This window comes from Poecilia latipinna, unplaced genomic scaffold, assembly GCF_001443285.1.
Source record: "Poecilia latipinna isolate Pla-1442-1.1 unplaced genomic scaffold, P_latipinna-1.0 Scaffold234, whole genome shotgun sequence".
Lineage (NCBI taxonomy): Eukaryota > Metazoa > Chordata > Actinopteri > Cyprinodontiformes > Poeciliidae > Poecilia > Poecilia latipinna.
The window spans coordinates 359,529-376,276 of record NW_015112850.1 but is presented as its reverse complement, the minus strand read 5'-3'; the positions used below and the strand labels follow the sequence as shown (position 1 = coordinate 376,276).

Below are 16,748 nucleotides of genomic sequence, written 5' to 3'. Positions count from 1 at the left end.
TAAAGAACCCACAAAAAAAAAAACCGGTTGAATTATTTTTAAAGTTTTTTTTTAAAAAAAAAAAAAAAAAAAAAAAAAAGCACAAATATAAATGTACTGAATGAAAAATATATTTGATTACTGTGCACCAGTGTAGAGCACTTAAATACACTAACAGTGTCACAAACTGTTGGTGTTTGACATATAAAAACAACACAACTTCAGTTTGTTCAGTCAGCACAATTAGGAATAAAACAGCCAATGCAAAACAAATGATAAAGAAACTGACAAAAACAATGGGTTACATTGGTCAAACATGTAAAAATTTACTGTAACCCAACATCTTTCAAATGGTGCAATTAATAATTCTAAGTATAATGCAACATAAATAATGAATCATGACATTGCTCAAAGCACAAATCATAAAATTGGACTCAATAGACTGGGCAAAGGTCACAATGTGCCCAATCTAGATATTGTTTCAATATTGATTAAGATATTAATATCGGTCTCATCTCTTAAAAATAAACTCAATTGAGGCATTTTGCCTAAAACATATTTATAGACAAAGGTGTTTTTATCTTGAATGCAAAATGCATAGGGTATATTTTTGTATAGTTTTGGCTTAATTACTACTGTGCATGTTTTGTTTTGTTTTTTCTACATTTTTTTTTCCGCAAATGGCTTTTTAAAGTCCGTATACCCAAAACTACCGTAATATATAACTTAACAACTATCTCAATAATTGATTAATCTGATGAATTGTTGCCTTTGTTTCTTGATTTCATAAATTCACCACATAGTGTCTCAGCATGAGGTATTTTAGCATAATATTAACAATAGTGCCAGTTTTGAGCCTTCGTTCTTTAAAAATAAGCGGACGGTGACAAAATTTGTAACTTCAGCTGGCCAAGTTGATTTCTGAGTGATATTTCTACATGTTATATTTTTTCTACCTTCAGGAGGGCTGCCGGTACAACGTGATGCACGTGGCGGCCAAGGAAAACCAGGCGGGGATCGCTCAGCTGCTACTGGACACCCTGGAAAACCCCGAGTTCATGCACCTCATGTACCCAGACGACCAGGAGGTCATGCTGCAGAAACGAATCCGCTACATTGTAGATCTTTACCTCAACACTCCAGATAAGGCTGTCAGTTTTAGCTCCATAACCTCGACCCCCGCTGGCTTGTACATCGTTTCGAGATGCATAAGGAGAGTTTTTGTTTTTGCTTCAGAGCTTTGAAACGCCGCTCCACTTTGCCTGTAAGTTCGGATGTCCGGATGTGGTCAACGTCCTCTGCTCGCACCCCGACATCGATAAGAACTGCAAGAACCGGGACGGCCAGAAGCCCTCTGACGTAAGGAGTTCTAAACACTTCCTCATATTGACAAACTCCTAGTCAATATTTACCGAGTTGTCACAGAGAAAGGCTTCATTAACATGTGAAAGCACACATTTGGAGCTGTCAGTCAGCTAGCTAGAGAAAAAAACATTCTTATTTTTATAAGTGTGTGAGTAGCTGCAGAGGGTGTGACCTTTTTAAAATATGTTGGCAGTCACTGACTAAATAATAGGCTAATTATAGATGGGCAAATTGTTCTGACAACAGTGGCTTGTGCAGACTTGGTGTCGCTCATTTGTTTTCCTTTCCTTCCACAGCTTATTTGTAGCAGGAAAAATAAAACCGCAGAGGTGAAACAGAGAATAAGTGACTACTTGGAGGGTAAGGATGACCTCTGTTTGTTCTTCCTTCTGCCTTACATGGAGTCGCATGTACCTATAAGGAGCGAGCTAATGAGCAATGTTACATCAGGGAGTTTTGAATTTGATTTGTACTTTTTAAGTTATGTTAAGGACTAAAAATATTTGTTCAAAGCTCATGGGGATCAGCTGATTGATGATTGGCTGGTCGGAAGCTGAAGACGCAATCTGCACATGAGCCCCAAAAGGTTGAGCTAACGCTCGCTGTTCGGTGTGGATGATGGAACTGATGGAAGGCTAAAAGTTTGCTAGTTTTGGTATCAGTGAGGAGACCCACACAGGTCACTGTTTATTAGGGAATGTTTCCAGTCTTGGTTATCTCATAGTTAAGGTACGGGTAATAAACACAGATAGTGCTGTTATTTATGCTAACAGCAACCAACATGTGATGCTGGAGACCAATTTCAGATAAATCAAATCCAGTTAAACAGCAAAGATGGGTAACCCAGACGCTCTTTCTAGAAGACATAATGTGATGCTAACTCTGATCTTGATATTAATAATTAATAATCAATCATGCTCTCAATATTTACAAAAAAACCTAGCTATAGTCTCTCTTGTGAAAGTGTAAATTAGACATTCTGCAATTATTTTCACTCAAGGTTTTATTGGTAAAATCTTCCCAAAACCTTAAACATTTCATCATATTTTACATTTCTTGGATGACTATGACTTTTGACATTTTTATAGAGAAATTATTGATCTGTTTTCCTATAAATATTTTTACTTGATGTGCCTGGAAAATGCATAATACCGCCCCTTTAAAATAAGAATCCTCTGGAGTTTTTTTTTTTTTTTTTAATTATTCTGGGTTTTCAAAATGACAGATGCTGCTTTAGACCGGTAGTGTCATGATTTCAGAACTTGGACATTGCATTTCCTAAATGGCCACCAGCTAAATACACCAACTCACGTTCTTGTGGTCATCCATAACGTGGCGGCACTCGGTCAGAGCTTGAGCTGTTTGTCTGGAGTGAAAATGTTATCCAACTTAGACGCATGGCCACAAAAACCTGTGTAAAGTTTCTGTTGCGTTGCCTCGCAGACCGCTGCTATATTCCCTTACTGAGGGCGACCGACAACACCTCTCAGCCCATCATCGGTGCTTCCTGGTCGCCAGAGTCCTCGGAGAGCCTCTCTCTGATCCAGCGACACACAAGGAGCCCCACGGATCCTTGGATGACAGTCACAGCCTTCGCCGGCCCACTTAGCCCCTCTAAAGCAAGTCCACTACTCTGTAGCTCGGATGCTCTATTCCCAAAATAAACCACTGTCACCAGTTGTTGACGGCAACGTATTGTCATATCATGCAGGCGGATGATTTTCGTCGGTCCTGGAAGACGCCACCGAGAGAACGGGCTGAGTTCTTCCACCACATTCTTAAGTCCGACCCGGACAGAGGGGCTGAGAGAGTGGGCAGGTACGTCCTAAGCCTCGCAGTCCTGACAATAGTGAGTAGAAGGTTTCTGCTGTCTGACCACTGAGTAACTAATCGGCAACTTCTTCGAATTCAGAGACCTGGCTCATGAGCTGGGGCACCCCTGGGCTGAGTATTGGGGCTTCCTGGACTGTTTTGTGGATCTGTCCTCCACCGAGGGGCTCCGTAAGCTGGAGGAGTATCTGAGCAAGAAGGATTTTAATCACAGGGCTCATGAAGGGGCGGGGCCAAACGAGACCAGCAACAGGTTCAAAACTCCCTCACCAGGTGCCATCCGTTTATTCTGAGAAGCTGCAAAGCCTTAGTTAGTGGAACAGAAAATAAATGAACTAGAGGTGCACCGATGAATCGGCATCGATTTCCTTCATTTTGGGAGATCGCGGCAGACCGATATTTACACAAACCGAACTCATCCACCAGTAATATGTACCTCGGCAAAGATCTGAAAATCAGCCCACCAAGTCACGTCTTCACGTGTGTGTGAGTGGTGCTGGTCGCCCCACTGTTGTCAATTTAAGTGATTTTTGTCCCATATTTTGCAACTTTTCAGACAAATAAAAATCTGTACTGGCCAAAACCTGAATCAGCAGATCAGGCTTTTTAGAGATCGGTGATCGGTGCACCTCTTGTATTTACACGAATAATCGTGTTGTTTTAAAACTACTTATTGTAATGATGTTATCACGATAAAGTCATCACAATAAGCATCAAATAATATGATAAATGCCCACCTCTATAATATTTTAAGAATTGTGATTTATCGTTGTCACAGTAAATTTTAATTAATGGTGTTTGAAGAACTTCTCCACCGTTTGTTCAATGAATATCAATGTATTTTAAAGTGTGATTAAATGTGCAGTTTAGTGATTGAAATCACATTTTTTGTTGCTGTTGTCCTAAAGAAGCATTTTACAAATGGAAATGTTTTTCAATAACAGTATTTGTTTTTGCCTGTCAGCCATACATTTACCTAAAAAAGAAGTAGTAAATAGTTCTTGCAGTACCTTTTATTGTTATCACAACAGCGCCAGAAAATATCGTGATAAAACTTTTAAGTCCATACGGCCCATTCCTAGAAATCGCCACAGGAAACCATGGATTTGCATGTTTCTTTTGTAATTGGCTGCTTTCTAAATAAATCCATCTCGATTATTCGTTGTGGTCCTAGGCAAGCCCAAAAAATTCTGCAACTCCATTTCAGTCGGTGCCTTCCTGGACGAGGGCGACGACATCAGCCTGGAGGAGATAAAGAACCGTCAAAACGCGGCGCTTTCCAGCATCACCTCCTCCGCCGCGTCCAAAGACACCTTGAAGGGCTCCGTGGGCGGCCGGGAGTTCCACATCGCGCTGCGCCACCGCGGCGCCGACCTGATCGAGAACGCCGCCGAGCGGGACCTGCTGTGCTGCTGCGACGACGGCCTCCTGTCGCCCGGCGTCGTCTGCAAAACTGGAGCGTGCTCCTCCTCTTCCTCGTCCAGGGATAGAACTCACAATGGAGAAAAGGCATCCCCGCGTGGCTCTCCGTCCTCCTCCTGCATGCTGTCGCCCATCTCCAACCTGATGGCGGAGTTCGAGCGCATGTCGCTCCACGAGCCCGCGGACAGCCCCACCGGCTACCGCGAGCGGCGGAGCGGCAGCAGGAACCGGCACAAGGACGGCCGCAACTCATGCAGCTCCTTCTCGGCCACGGACCTCAGCTCAGGCCTGAACCGCCTGTCGCTCCGGCAGGATGGCAGGGACCGGGCGGAGAGCAGCAGCAGCGGGAGCTCAGACGAATACTTAACCGCCGAGGAGAGTCTGGAGTCGCTGGGGAGGACTAGAGGGTCAGCGTCTGGGGTGCGCAACTTCTGCGCGAGATCCAAGTCGTGGGACCACGGAGGCCGGGACCTGAGCAGCTCCAGCTCCTCGGGGTCCTCGTATAAGTCTCTAGATAACTCCCATGAGTTCCTACCCAGGACCCCGCCGCACTTTAGGAGAGGACTTTTTATCGAGGGGTGAGTCGCGTCGCTTTCTTTTGCTGTTTTTGCATCTTTAGCGACGTCAGGAGGAAGTTAGTCATTTCAAACTGTAGGTTGTTGTTGTTCGAGTAAAACTCTAAAGCAGGGTTGTCCAAACTTTTCACCACGTTGGCCGAAACCATCAAGTTGAAAATGATCCACAAATATGTCAGTCCCAGTAAATCAATGAATTGCATGATAAATTAAAATGAGCGCGATCGCTTCCATTATGATGATTAATATTTAACAGAGACTTCATAATTAATTTTATTAGTAGTTTTATTTATTTACTTTTGGGTTGTTTTTTTTATTTGGTTCTATGAAATTCCAGCTTCTGCTCCAGCTTTCCTTCCACAGTGGGTCATGACAGGTGAGGACTGAGTGTTTTGATAATAATGCAGCTGATGAATCCTGCGTGCTTTAACAGGGACTCGCCCACCAAGCTGGACAGCGAGGTCATGTCAGCGTTGCGGGACACTGATATCGATCCACAGAAGTATCCCAGTGTGCATAAATGGAAGAGCACAATGAAGTCATACTCTCCATCCGACATGCAGAGGTTAGGGGATCAGCAGTTTTTTTTTTTTTTTTTTTTTTTTTTTTAAGCTTTCAGTATCTGATGACTTCAGATTATAGTATATAATATTATCCTAACCTCTAATGAAGTGTCATGTTTTCACAATCTTAATCTGTGAATATTTCCATTCACACCAGTTGGACTCGTTCCAACACCCAAAGCCACTGACTGAATATCTGCAGGACTATGTCGTCTTCAGTGTCTTGTGAAACTATTCACTCCCCATGAATTTTTTTCACATGTTGTTGCTCAGCAAGCATAAAGTTCAACATGTTTTATTGGGATTTCATTTTATAGACCAGGATGTTGTGAAGTAGAAGGAAAAAAATGATGCACTGAAAGGATTAATCGTGATTAATCGATTGGTGAAATAATTGACTAATTTAGTAATTGATTAATCGTTAACTGGAGTATACAGACTTAAAAAAAAAGGCCATTTGCTGAAAGAACAACATACTCTGAGTAGTAATTAAGCTAAAACTAAAATATATATAAACATCTAGCATTTTAGATAAACTTTTGTTTATAAATATGTTCTACCCAGAATGTTTAGTGGCATTTTTAGATTCACCTGGTTTAAATTCTGTAAACAAATGAATAAATAAATGCAAATTTTCTATTAAGCATATTTTGCTGTGCATTTATGATTTTAAGCAAAAACATAATCAACAGATCGGCTCCACACTGTATTGATAAATTAATTCACGTATTGATAGATTTTTTTTATTTTTTTTTATCTTCAGATGTAGAGTACGCTATAAATGATCAAGTGTTCACCAAAGGGACACTACTATTGCTTTGTAGGCAATAAAATTTCTCAGTTGAATTTTTTTTATTTGCATGATTTTATGTATTTTTAATATTATACAAAAGAGGCTTAAATTGATAATTGGAAATCTGGAGCATATTCTCTCTTTTTTTTTTGTCTGGTTCGTCGATTAATCGTCAAAATAATCAATAGAACGATTAATTACTAAAATACCAGTTCTTGTTGAAGGATGGAACCGATTAATAAGGATAGCGTTCAGGAAATTTTTATTATTTTTTTTTAAGCTGTGGCTCTCTTCTTGCTTTGTTTTTTTATATACATAAAGCCAGATTTATAAAGTGCACAATTAATCGTTTTTCTACCAACAGGAGCTTGGCCGAAACCCGTTTAATGTTCAGGCGTTGAACTGAACAGTACTTTGTGATTTTTGAAACTGTAGGAGACTGTTTTAGATGCATGCCACATTACTTACCTTTTTTTCCGCACTATAAGGCGCACAGAATAGACGCTACAGTAGAGGCTGGAGTTACGTTATGCATCCACTAGATGGAGGGAATGTCAACAAAACAGTCTGACTCCGGTCAGCGAGGAGAGCCTTCCGGGGCGTGGCCGGACGATTGTCACCCTTCTCCGTTCACGCACAGCATGTTCGTGGAGAACGTGGTGGTAAATGACCTGCAGACGACCTGATTATCAGGTCAGTAGGTAGATAGGTCAGTCAAATTTTATTGATAGATTACAAACCAGCGTTCTGACAACTATCCCAGCATGCACCGTGCGCTTCTTCTTCTACAGGCGAAAATGAGGTTGGCGGCTGCTTACCGTAGTTGCTAGACCTGTTGTGGCTCAATATTGGTCCATTTATAAGGTGCACCGGATTATAAGGCGCACTGTTGGCTTTTGAGGAAATTGAATGTTTTTAGGTGTGCCTTATAGTGCGGAAAATACGGTACTTTTGAACAGGCGATACAGGACAGCCTAACTCATGTTGTGTGTGTTGCTTAGCTGGCCAAGCCCTGTCGTGAAACCCCGACTCAGGATGCAGCAGCAGCAGCAGACCCCCGGTTCTCCCGGCAGCGGCCTGATGTCTCCCACCGGTCGCTTCAGTCCAATCCGCCACGCTGCCTCGCCAGACTTTAGCCCCAGCCGGTACAGCCCTGCCAATGTCAGCTACATCCAACGCCTCCGCTTCAAGCACCTGAGTGAGCCACTATTCTAAACTGCCCCCCTCTCTCTTCCTCACTTCTACCACTACACAACACACACACACACACACACACACGGACACACACGGACACACACGGACACCCGCCCTCCACCCCAGCTACACCCAGGTCACAACACCCAGAGCTCAGAAACCACCAAACCTGACTGAAATATGCACAAGTGTCTGGAAGATTTGTATCAATCGATATATGGTACTACTAATGTAAAACAGGAATTCTCATCAACATTAGACTGTAAAAAAAAAAAAAAAGAAAAAATGGAGCATCTGAAATGTTTGTTGACGTACTGTATGGATGTGGAACTATGTCGAAATTCATGAAAACGTGTTCGTGGCAACTGTGAAAACACCTCTGATCATAGCCGGAGTCCACTTTTTCTTTCAATATAATTTTTTTTGGGGAATATTGTGAACACATGCCACACTTCTCCCCCCTTTCAAAAAAAAAAAAGTTCAGCCGGTCACTAAAAAAACCAAACCAGCCGTCAGGATTCTGTCACCGAACAATGTTGTGGAAAATACTGAAACGAGTAAAAAATTGTCAATATTTTAAATATTTTTTTGTACGTTGGTCAGTAGCACAAAAAATAATAAATGTTTTTATTAATGGTGTTTAAAACTGCCATTTCCTGTGTTGTTCCTCAGTTCAGGAATCGCCTTAATTTTCTGAAGTGATGGATCCGTTCTGTCGGTTTAGACTCACTTTAGCTCGTACATGAAATGTATGAGGAGACGAAAGGAGAGAAAAAAAACGGAGATCTTCCATATTTTTATGTTGATCTGTAGTAAAAATTAGCATTTTTTTCATGTCTAGCAGATGGTTCTAATATGTTTTGACATTCTGCATCCCATTAAAGGCAGCCTTAAACAGTGCCATTTCCTGTTTGTTTGGGGTTTTTTTTCCATGTCGGAAGCATGTCCTTCAGTGCATAATGGCACTAACCAACCATAAGTCAGGTTTAATTTGGTTTTTCCTAGCCGGAGATCAGATTTAAAGCTGATTTAACAGGATGGGGGTTTTTGTTGTTTTTTGTTTTGAGCACTAGAGGGCGGTGTGACCCAACACCACCATCCACACCTGTTTAATATCTTGAGGATCCCATTTGAGATAACATGTCAACTAAGCAGAAGCTGCCTTATGTGACTAGATGAGTTGCATCCAGTATTTATATCCCTTCTAATGATGCAAAACATAATAATAATAATTTGACTCCTTGGGGGGGGGGGGGAACCCAAACAACTTTAGTCAACCAAGTTGTGTGCCAGGAGTCTCGTTCTGACTACAAGTGGCTTACCGCGTATTCATGTTACATGTTGAGGTTTTTCAGAACTGAGTCAGTTATATTTAGATGAAGGTTGGAAAAACAAAAATTATTTCCAAATTGATACCATCCTCACTCGAGTTGAGAGCAACAAATGTTCTGAATGTATTTTTCTAACCTTTTGTCTAAGAGCACAATCCACTTCACCAAGAAGATTGTATCATCATTCTCGTGCTCTTAGGTGACGAGATCGAGTTCTGGTCTCTGAATGTTATGAATGTGGAACTTTGCAAAAGTGCACCTAAAAAAAAAAAGATTTGAACATGCTTCTTGTGCTTTTAGCATTCTGTATTTTTATTAAAAGAAACTTTCATGACTTTTTTTTCTTTATGTATAGACTTAATTTGCTTTTATCTAACCAATAAACCTTCACTCACACCTTCCCTGCTGTTGTGTGTTCAATGCTTTTTTTTTTTTTTTTCTGGCGAATGTTTGTTTTGGCCCGGGAAAATAAAACGCAGCAAGAACCCAGAGACGTTTTAAACTCTTTATTTACCACAATACAACAAATATACTTTCAAACTTAATTAAATGCAATATGTTAAGCTGATGACTCGAAATGCATTGACCGCTAGATAAATAGAGCTTTTTTGGTGTAAAAATTTGTTCCTTCTGTAAAAGTTAATTACATTCAGCAGGAGTTGCTATGCAGCCGTTTCTCACTTCTCTTGGCGATGGCGTTGAAGTAATCGCAGCAGCACAGTCTCGAATCATGATGCTAGGTTGATTATAAAATGAATTCTTCAAAAGTTTATTTTCAAGACACTTGAGGAAAAATAATAAAAACTGAGATTTAACCCTGAAACATTTTCATCTTTTTTTTTTTTTTCCCTTAAAGCTGCTTTGTGCTGAGATTTTAGGTCCGTGTCAGTTTGTCTGGAGGCATGAATCCCGCGTCTCCCAGGGTCCTGAGGGCCACCCTGCCGCTCGGGCGGATGGTGAGCCAGGTGATGCTGCCGTTGTTCAGGCCCATGCGCAGCCAGCCCTCAGGGGGGAACTGCAGAGCCCTGAGTGGGGAGAAAGATAAGTGATTACACCGGGAAATTTACACTGCTTTGAGTTTCATCTGCTTGTTAGAAACATTTAACTGATTCTGACTTAAAGATTTTTCAGCAAACTAAGCGAAATATGAACTAGATCTCTACCAGTGTGATAAAGTTGCCTGTACTGAAAGTTTTTCCAGACGATTTATTTATTTTTTTAATTGGATATTCACTCAAGATAGAAATCTAGTCCCTGCACATTTTTCCTTCAAATGTTCTAGATTTTTCCAGAAGCTTTCTGGGCATTTGAGTACAAAACATTTAGTAAAGTTCTGATCTGTAAGTTCAACAAATCAAGACGGTTTATAACATGGTCATGTGTGTTCTTAACTCCACTGCCTTTTGAGACACCAATCAATTCAGATCAGCTACATTTATAAATCTGACACTTTAACTTTATAAATCTGGACTGATTATCCCACACTTAGCAGATCCTCTGAAACATGGTTTGTAATCTACAATACATTTTGTTTCTAAAAAAATATTTTGTTTGGCATCTAATAACTAAAAAATGTCTGAAAAAATTTAAATGTGGTCTGCCAAAAGTGTGCGCATGAAACCAGGGGTTCTGATGGTGAAAATTAGCAACGCTAAGGTTAGCTAAAAGGTAGCAAATATCATGAGGTATCAATAGCATGTTGACCAACATGGACTTACTCCATTCAGTATGCTAAACATAGCTAATATAGCAAAAATTAGCTAAAATGCTTATTTAGGCTGTAGGGCTAACATTAGCATGAGGGCTACCACTACCATGTAGAGCGAGTAGCATGTTGGCTCTACCAGTAGCATGGGGGTTCTCACCAGCATGTTGACTAACAGTGACGTACTCCATGTAGTAAAGTCTAGAAGTTATATAAAATAAAAATACTAATGTTAGCTTAAATGCTACCTGTAGTGTGAGGGCTATCACTAGCATGTTGACACTACCATTAAAATGTGTTAATACTGTAGTATAATTATAGTATAATTAATATAGAATAGTTGTAGTAAACATAGTGTAATTACAGTATCTAATATAGCATAATCATACTAAATAATGTATAATAGCTAATGTATCGTTACAGTAAATGATGTAGTATAACCATCGTTAAAAATAGCTTTCTAAAAGTTGGTTCCCAGCTGCTGCCACATCTCAGCCCGTTTTTCACAACACGCAGTTGGGTAGGTTATGACGTCCCCCATGGTTTTATGTTACAAAATCTCCCTCCTTGTTTTCTCTGAGTAATGATTAAACATTTGGAAAAACATGAAAATGTATGCAACTGATGAAAAAAATTTATTTTGGGGGAAAAAAAACACAAAACAGCAGTGTAGTGTGTTGGACAGTGGTTAGCCAAGCAAAAAGCTGCAAAACCAAACTGTGGTTTGAGTTGAGCTGCCGCCGCCACAAACCTGCAGACAAAATAACGGATGACATTGGCATGACACACGATGATCTCATAGCTGTCCTCTTTCTGCTTGGGGTCAGCCCGGTGGATGTAGCGGCGGAAGGCTGCCTCAATGCGAGCTCCGTCTTCGTGGTACTGCTGGAGGACGGTAAAGAGGTTGAGAGCCAGCTTTGTCACATGAGAGGGTTCAGTCTGAACCCCATTGTTCTGGACTAAAATCACTACACGGTGCCAGCTGCTGCGCACTGCCAGAACTGGATGAAAGGTTTCCTTCCAAAGTCAAATCCATCCTGAAAAAGCCTTTGGGGGAGAAAAGGCTATAGAAGCTGCTCACTGTGTGTCTAGGAAATAAAATGTGATCAAATTTACTTTCAGGATTCTTTGAGATTACTTCTCAAAATCAAGACATTAGAAACGGTTAACGTTATGAGTACCAAAGTATTCAGAACTGGAAGGCAAATCTATTTTTTTGGCCTAAGATGAAGAAAAGCATTTCACTGCACATTAAAACATGTCACATTTGTCAGTTTATTGAAAAACCCAACCAAGCAGTTAAACTGGTACCTTTGTGCCCGTTTCCACCGATATGCCAACTATTTAAGTGTTTTCTCATTTACTTTGTGGGTCTACTACCGAGGTCAAAGGCAGGAAATGCGTACTTACTAACTGTGACATGTTTAAGCACTTGTCATCCAGGTGCTTGCCTGATACGAAACGTTACCTCTAGATCAGTCTTATTAACTTGGTTTTGGTCATTTTGTTCTGGGCCCTCTAGCAGTTCTAGAGGACGTGTGGAACAGGCGCTGCTTACTGTGAATCTGGCAAAGTGTGAGTTCATTAAGGCAACAGTCACTTATCTGGGTAAAGTGGTGAGTCAAGGCCAGGCCTGAGCTATACACCATTTCCCATCTCCATCAATGAAAAAGGCCCAGATCAGAGATCCACAGTTCAGGTAGGAGAATCTGTTAACGAGCGCTCTACAAATCTGACCTTTACGGATAAATGATGAGCTTGCCTTTATGACAAGGAAAGCTAAAGGAAGTCTTGTTTGTGGTTTCAAACAAACCCGGCACAGTGTGGAAGAAGTAGTGGTGGCATGAGACCAAACTAGCACTTTTAGGGGCTACATGCACATCACTTGCTCAGTTGATTCGAAGATGAATCAGGCAGAACACGAGACGATTCTGGAAGAAAACCTGACTTTAAAATAGTTAAAGCAATAAAACAGCCATAAACACACAGTCAGATCAAAGCACACTGAGGAGTGACAAAGTCCAATCATAAATCCAACCGTATTTGTGACAAGGCTATGAAAATGATCTGACATTCAGACTTTATTTAATCTAACTCACTATTAGCTGTGTTGCAAAGAGTAAGCAACACAGCTTACTCTGCGTAAGCTGTGTACTTGACATTCCCTTAATGCTGGGAATGTCAAGTACTGGCAGTGTTCTGCAAAGCATTAACTCACAGTGCAAAGTGACAAAATGTGAAAGCTCCAGGAAGTATGAGTGCATTTTAAATGCACAAACACCAATAGTGGATCATCTCTTATCCAGCATCAGGCCTTTGGAAGTTAACTCTTATACCACCCCTTCCCTGCAGCAGTGCACCGATAAATCGCTAGAAGCCTAAACAAGTGACATCTGCTCACAAACAGGCAGCACAGAGTGAATTTAACGAGAAAACGGCAACATTGAGCTGACAGTCGATTCTACGGCCAGAGTTTGAGAGTTTTCACTCACCACAGCGTCAGGCTTCCAGTGGGTGACTGGAGGAACTGGTTCCACAGGTGCACCCTCTCTCAGCAGATCACAGCTCACCAGATCCACACCTACATTTGGATAAGGAAACAAAAAGCAAAACAACTAAATTGCATAGCATTTGCATTTCATTCTGTCTACGAATGACAGCGTGAAGCTTCTGTGGTCTGGTTGATCTCTGAACTACCTGGGATGTATTTGCTGATGATGTGTGCAGTCTCGGTCGCCCTTGTCATGCTGGAGTGGATCAGAACGTCATATTTTAAACCCAACGCTGCCAACCTCTGACCCGTCAACTCGGCCTGCTCACGGCCTGAGAAAAAGGAAGGGAGACGTGAAGCCGGCCGGAGAAATGAACAGAGTGCATCACGCTAAATCAAGACATTAGGTGACTGTTAAGACCTAGTGGGGTGAGGACCCTCTCCGTGTCGCCGTTTCCACTCAGGTTATACTGGGAATGCCTGATGAGGAGAATGTGGCGCGTTGCTTTGGGCTTGCTGTTGTCCTGCTCAGAGCTGGGGTCTTCGGTTACACTCTCCCTCTTCCTCCCGTTAGACAGCACAGACGGGTCTCTCCTGACAAAGAGGTGATTTTGAGATTAGGGGAAGCTTAGCGTAAAGGCAAAGAAAACACCATTGACCCAACAATCGTCGAAGATCATGAGGAGAATCTCTTAATATGGCCTGACAAATCCCTACACTAAACTGGACTTAAACTGTCGCCCTTTAAATTGACTTACATGTCACTGACAATCCATCTCGTGGATTAACAAACACGTCTAACCCAATTCTTGTGATCATGACTAGAAGTTCTCCAGAAGTGTCCATCTGATATGCCAAAAATGTATGGATTGGTAAACTAACATGTACAGAATGACGCACTGCTACCTTGTTTGCATTTGAGGCGACACAGAGTTTAAACAGATATGGCGTTTTGACAAATATTTCAAGGATAGCCATGGTAACGTCTGTAACTGGGCACGGTCTGAAACTTTAGTGGCTACTAAATGACAGTCATGGTATGTTTTGCAGTATTCAACGACATCTTTATATAATCCTGGCCAATAAAGATGCAGGATTACTGAACAGGATTCTTTTGGCACAACAAATCTTGTTTCATCAATGTCTGCTAGATACAAAAGTTTATCCTTTATAATGAAAGGTTCTCCAGCTAAACTTTTTCATTCTACGGTACTTTCTTTGTGTGCTTGGTTAAAAAGACGTTACAGATAAGGATCGTTATCCCAATTCTCTTTAAAGCTGTTAGGGAGATCAATAGGTGGAGTTAATGGCAAGGCAGGTTCAGCAAGTTCTGAACTGCTTTTGCTCCTGTCTATATTGATGTAGACAGGAGAGTGACGACAGCACAGAAATATGCATCAGTTTTCTTGAACTGTTGAAGAATGGTAAATCTTCCCCTAAGACAGTGTTTCTCAATTCCAGTCCTGAGGCTCCCTGTACTAAATATTTTGTATACATTTAATGTATGCAAAATATATAATTTTATTTCTTTTAACTACTTTAAGCTTTAGCCAATCAAACTCCGGCTCTTGCCACTGCTCTTTCCATTAAAGAGCCAGGTTTGAGGCAGGTCTCTCCCAAGATGGCTGCCACTAAACACACAAGACATTTCAACCACACACAAAAGGTTCATAATGCTTACTCTAGAACTAAGGTTAGAGAAAAACACATTGCTTCTTAACACTGACTTGTCTAGGTTTTTTCTGCACTGTTACTCCTAAACTTGTTTTTCTAGTTTAGTTTTGCTCCTTAATCAGGTCTTTTCTGATTAAACAACTGAAACTCAACAGTTGGAGTCAATGAGGTCGTCTCATAATACGTTTTACATCATCACTACCCGTTAAAGAATTATACTACAGTTTTAAAGATAAATCAAAACAAAAATCACCTCACAAATGCCCTACCTTGCATTTGACAATTTCCAGTATCACTCATCTAGGCTCTCATTGTTACCAGCCTTTTAAAGCTCAGGTATAAACCATGTTAACATTGAACATGTTGTAGGTATTAAAGGAGCAGCACCAGGCTGGTTTAAATAGTGTCTCTTAGATTCCAGTTTGTTCATGTGAACGGTCAATCATCTTAACACTCCAGGGTTACTTATGGAGTACCACAGGGCTCCGTGCTTGGACCAATTTTTTTTTAGTATGTATATCTTCTTGTACATTTTAAAATTTGACAGTATACAGATAAAAACTTCTTTGATTTAATTGATATGCTATTTATGTAGCCGTTCAGAGGGTCACATAAAAAGCTATTGCAGACCGGATTTGGCCCCTGGGGCGTCGAGTTTGACAAGTGACAAATAGACTGAACTGAAATTGAATTAAATAAAAATGGTGTGGCAGATGATGGTATTAGCGTAGATGTCCATTCCACATATTTCAACACACTGCAAGTCAGCTGGCTGAAAAAAAGCCTGTTAAACTAAACTAACAATAAATAATTCAGGTTGGAAAATAAGATGTGAAAACTGACCACTCTTATTAAAGTGAGTGCAGCTAGTAAGCAACAAGTAGCACACGTTATTAAACCTTTTGCATTTATGCATTATTACTCGCAAAACAGATGAACTGATCAGTAAACATATTAACTAGGAAATTAGTACTAAATTTCTTAGGTGTTTTGTCTGCAATTGCCTTAACTTTGCAGTTTTAAAGAAAACACGTTATGCATCTCTGTTTGCCATTTTAGTGTAAATATCACAGCGGAACTGTCCATGTCTAATTAGGAGAACCAGACTGTCGTGAAGGAGTACAAGAACCTACTTGTCCCAGTTGAAGTCCCAGCCAGGTCCGGTCGCGGCTGGTGTGTGGTTTACAGGGGTCCGAGCGGGCTGCGCCGCATGCAGGACGGCGAATCTCGACCACCGGCTCGCTCCCTCTCCGCGGTGCTCCCCGAAGTATCCGCGGGAGTCGGCGGCAGCAGCCGCGAACACGACGGCAGCAGAGCCTCCAGCGAAGCCGCAAATCAGTTTTAAAGTTTTACGGTACGACATGCCGCCGCCGAACAGGCCGAATAATGTGGGCTAATTAGCTGGACTTAACGGGTAAATACAACACGACGCTGTTTATCCTCTGGGTTACTTTAGCTGGAAGTCGTTTAGCTGTTAATTTAAACTCTAGTGATGTAGACAAAAACAGCCGCTGTGCGAAAGATAAGATATGGGCGGATTCAGTCAACTGAGAAAGTCGGAAAACATGAATGCAAGCTAATCAGAGCGGTGCCTTCAAATAATACGGTGGCCAGTGTGAGACACAAAGGTTGAATTTCCGTTATTTTTATCATATTATTATTCCTTGTCACAAGAGGGCGCTCTTGTACTTGTTTAAGCAGTAGAAACACATCGGGAGGGTAAGGGGTATCAAACAAAAATGAAGGTTTTTTTTTTTTTTTTTTTTTTTTTTTAAAAAAATTTTTGGGTTTTTTTTTTTATAAAATTTAAAAATTTTTTTTTTTAA

At 41.0% G+C, this 16,748-nt stretch overlaps 2 protein-coding genes across 6 annotated transcripts in view; one reads left to right on the top strand and one right to left on the bottom strand.

The window, feature by feature from the left end:
* Positions 1-8,185, top strand: part of ankle2 (ankyrin repeat and LEM domain containing 2) — an 18,309-nt gene extending 10,124 nt beyond the window's left edge. For 3 of the 4 annotated variants that reach the window (XM_015032236.1, XM_015032237.1, XM_015032235.1), the window contains exons 5-13: positions 942-1,130; positions 1,216-1,338; positions 1,641-1,704; positions 2,788-2,963; positions 3,056-3,162; positions 3,257-3,447; positions 4,349-5,174; positions 5,605-5,736; positions 7,529-8,185. In XM_015032236.1, coding sequence (XP_014887722.1) covers positions 942-1,130; positions 1,216-1,338; positions 1,641-1,704; positions 2,788-2,963; positions 3,056-3,162; positions 3,257-3,447; positions 4,349-5,174; positions 5,605-5,736; positions 7,529-7,742 — 2,022 coding nt within the window. In that variant the 3' untranslated portion in view covers positions 7,743-8,185. The remainder of the gene's footprint in view (positions 1-941; positions 1,131-1,215; positions 1,339-1,640; positions 1,705-2,787; positions 2,964-3,055; positions 3,163-3,256; positions 3,448-4,348; positions 5,175-5,604; positions 5,737-7,528) is intronic. The other variant, XM_015032238.1, reaches the window with a different exon arrangement.
* A 1,358-nt stretch (positions 8,186-9,543) lies between these two features.
* On the bottom strand, positions 9,544-16,558 carry pgam5 (PGAM family member 5, serine/threonine protein phosphatase, mitochondrial). 2 transcript variants are annotated; one of them, XM_015032239.1, is made up of 6 exons: positions 16,056-16,558; positions 13,670-13,842; positions 13,455-13,580; positions 13,250-13,338; positions 11,509-11,642; positions 9,544-10,077 (listed from the first exon to the last, which is right to left on the bottom strand). In XM_015032239.1, exons 1-6 carry the CDS (start codon positions 16,283-16,285, stop codon positions 9,927-9,929), a joined length of 903 nt encoding a protein of 300 aa, XP_014887725.1. In that variant the 5' UTR covers positions 16,286-16,558; the 3' UTR covers positions 9,544-9,926. The 2 variants fall into 2 exon arrangements, with proteins under 2 accessions (XP_014887725.1, XP_014887726.1); XM_015032240.1 differs by having other exon boundaries at positions 11,509-11,639.
* Positions 16,559-16,748: the final 190 nt, after the last annotated feature.

Coding starts and splice junctions, on each gene's coding strand:
- pgam5 (XM_015032239.1), bottom strand. CDS start 16,285: ATGTCGTACCGTAAAACTTTAAAACTGATTTGCGGCTTCGCTGGAGGC. Junction 13,581..13,669: donor GAGGGTCCTCACCCCACTAG/GTCTTAACAGTC, acceptor CCTTTTTCTCAG/GCCGTGAGCAGGCCGAGTTG. Junction 10,078..11,508: donor ATCCGTTATTTTGTCTGCAG/GTTTGTGGCGGC, acceptor CTCCCCACTCAG/GGCTCTGCAGTTCCCCCCTG.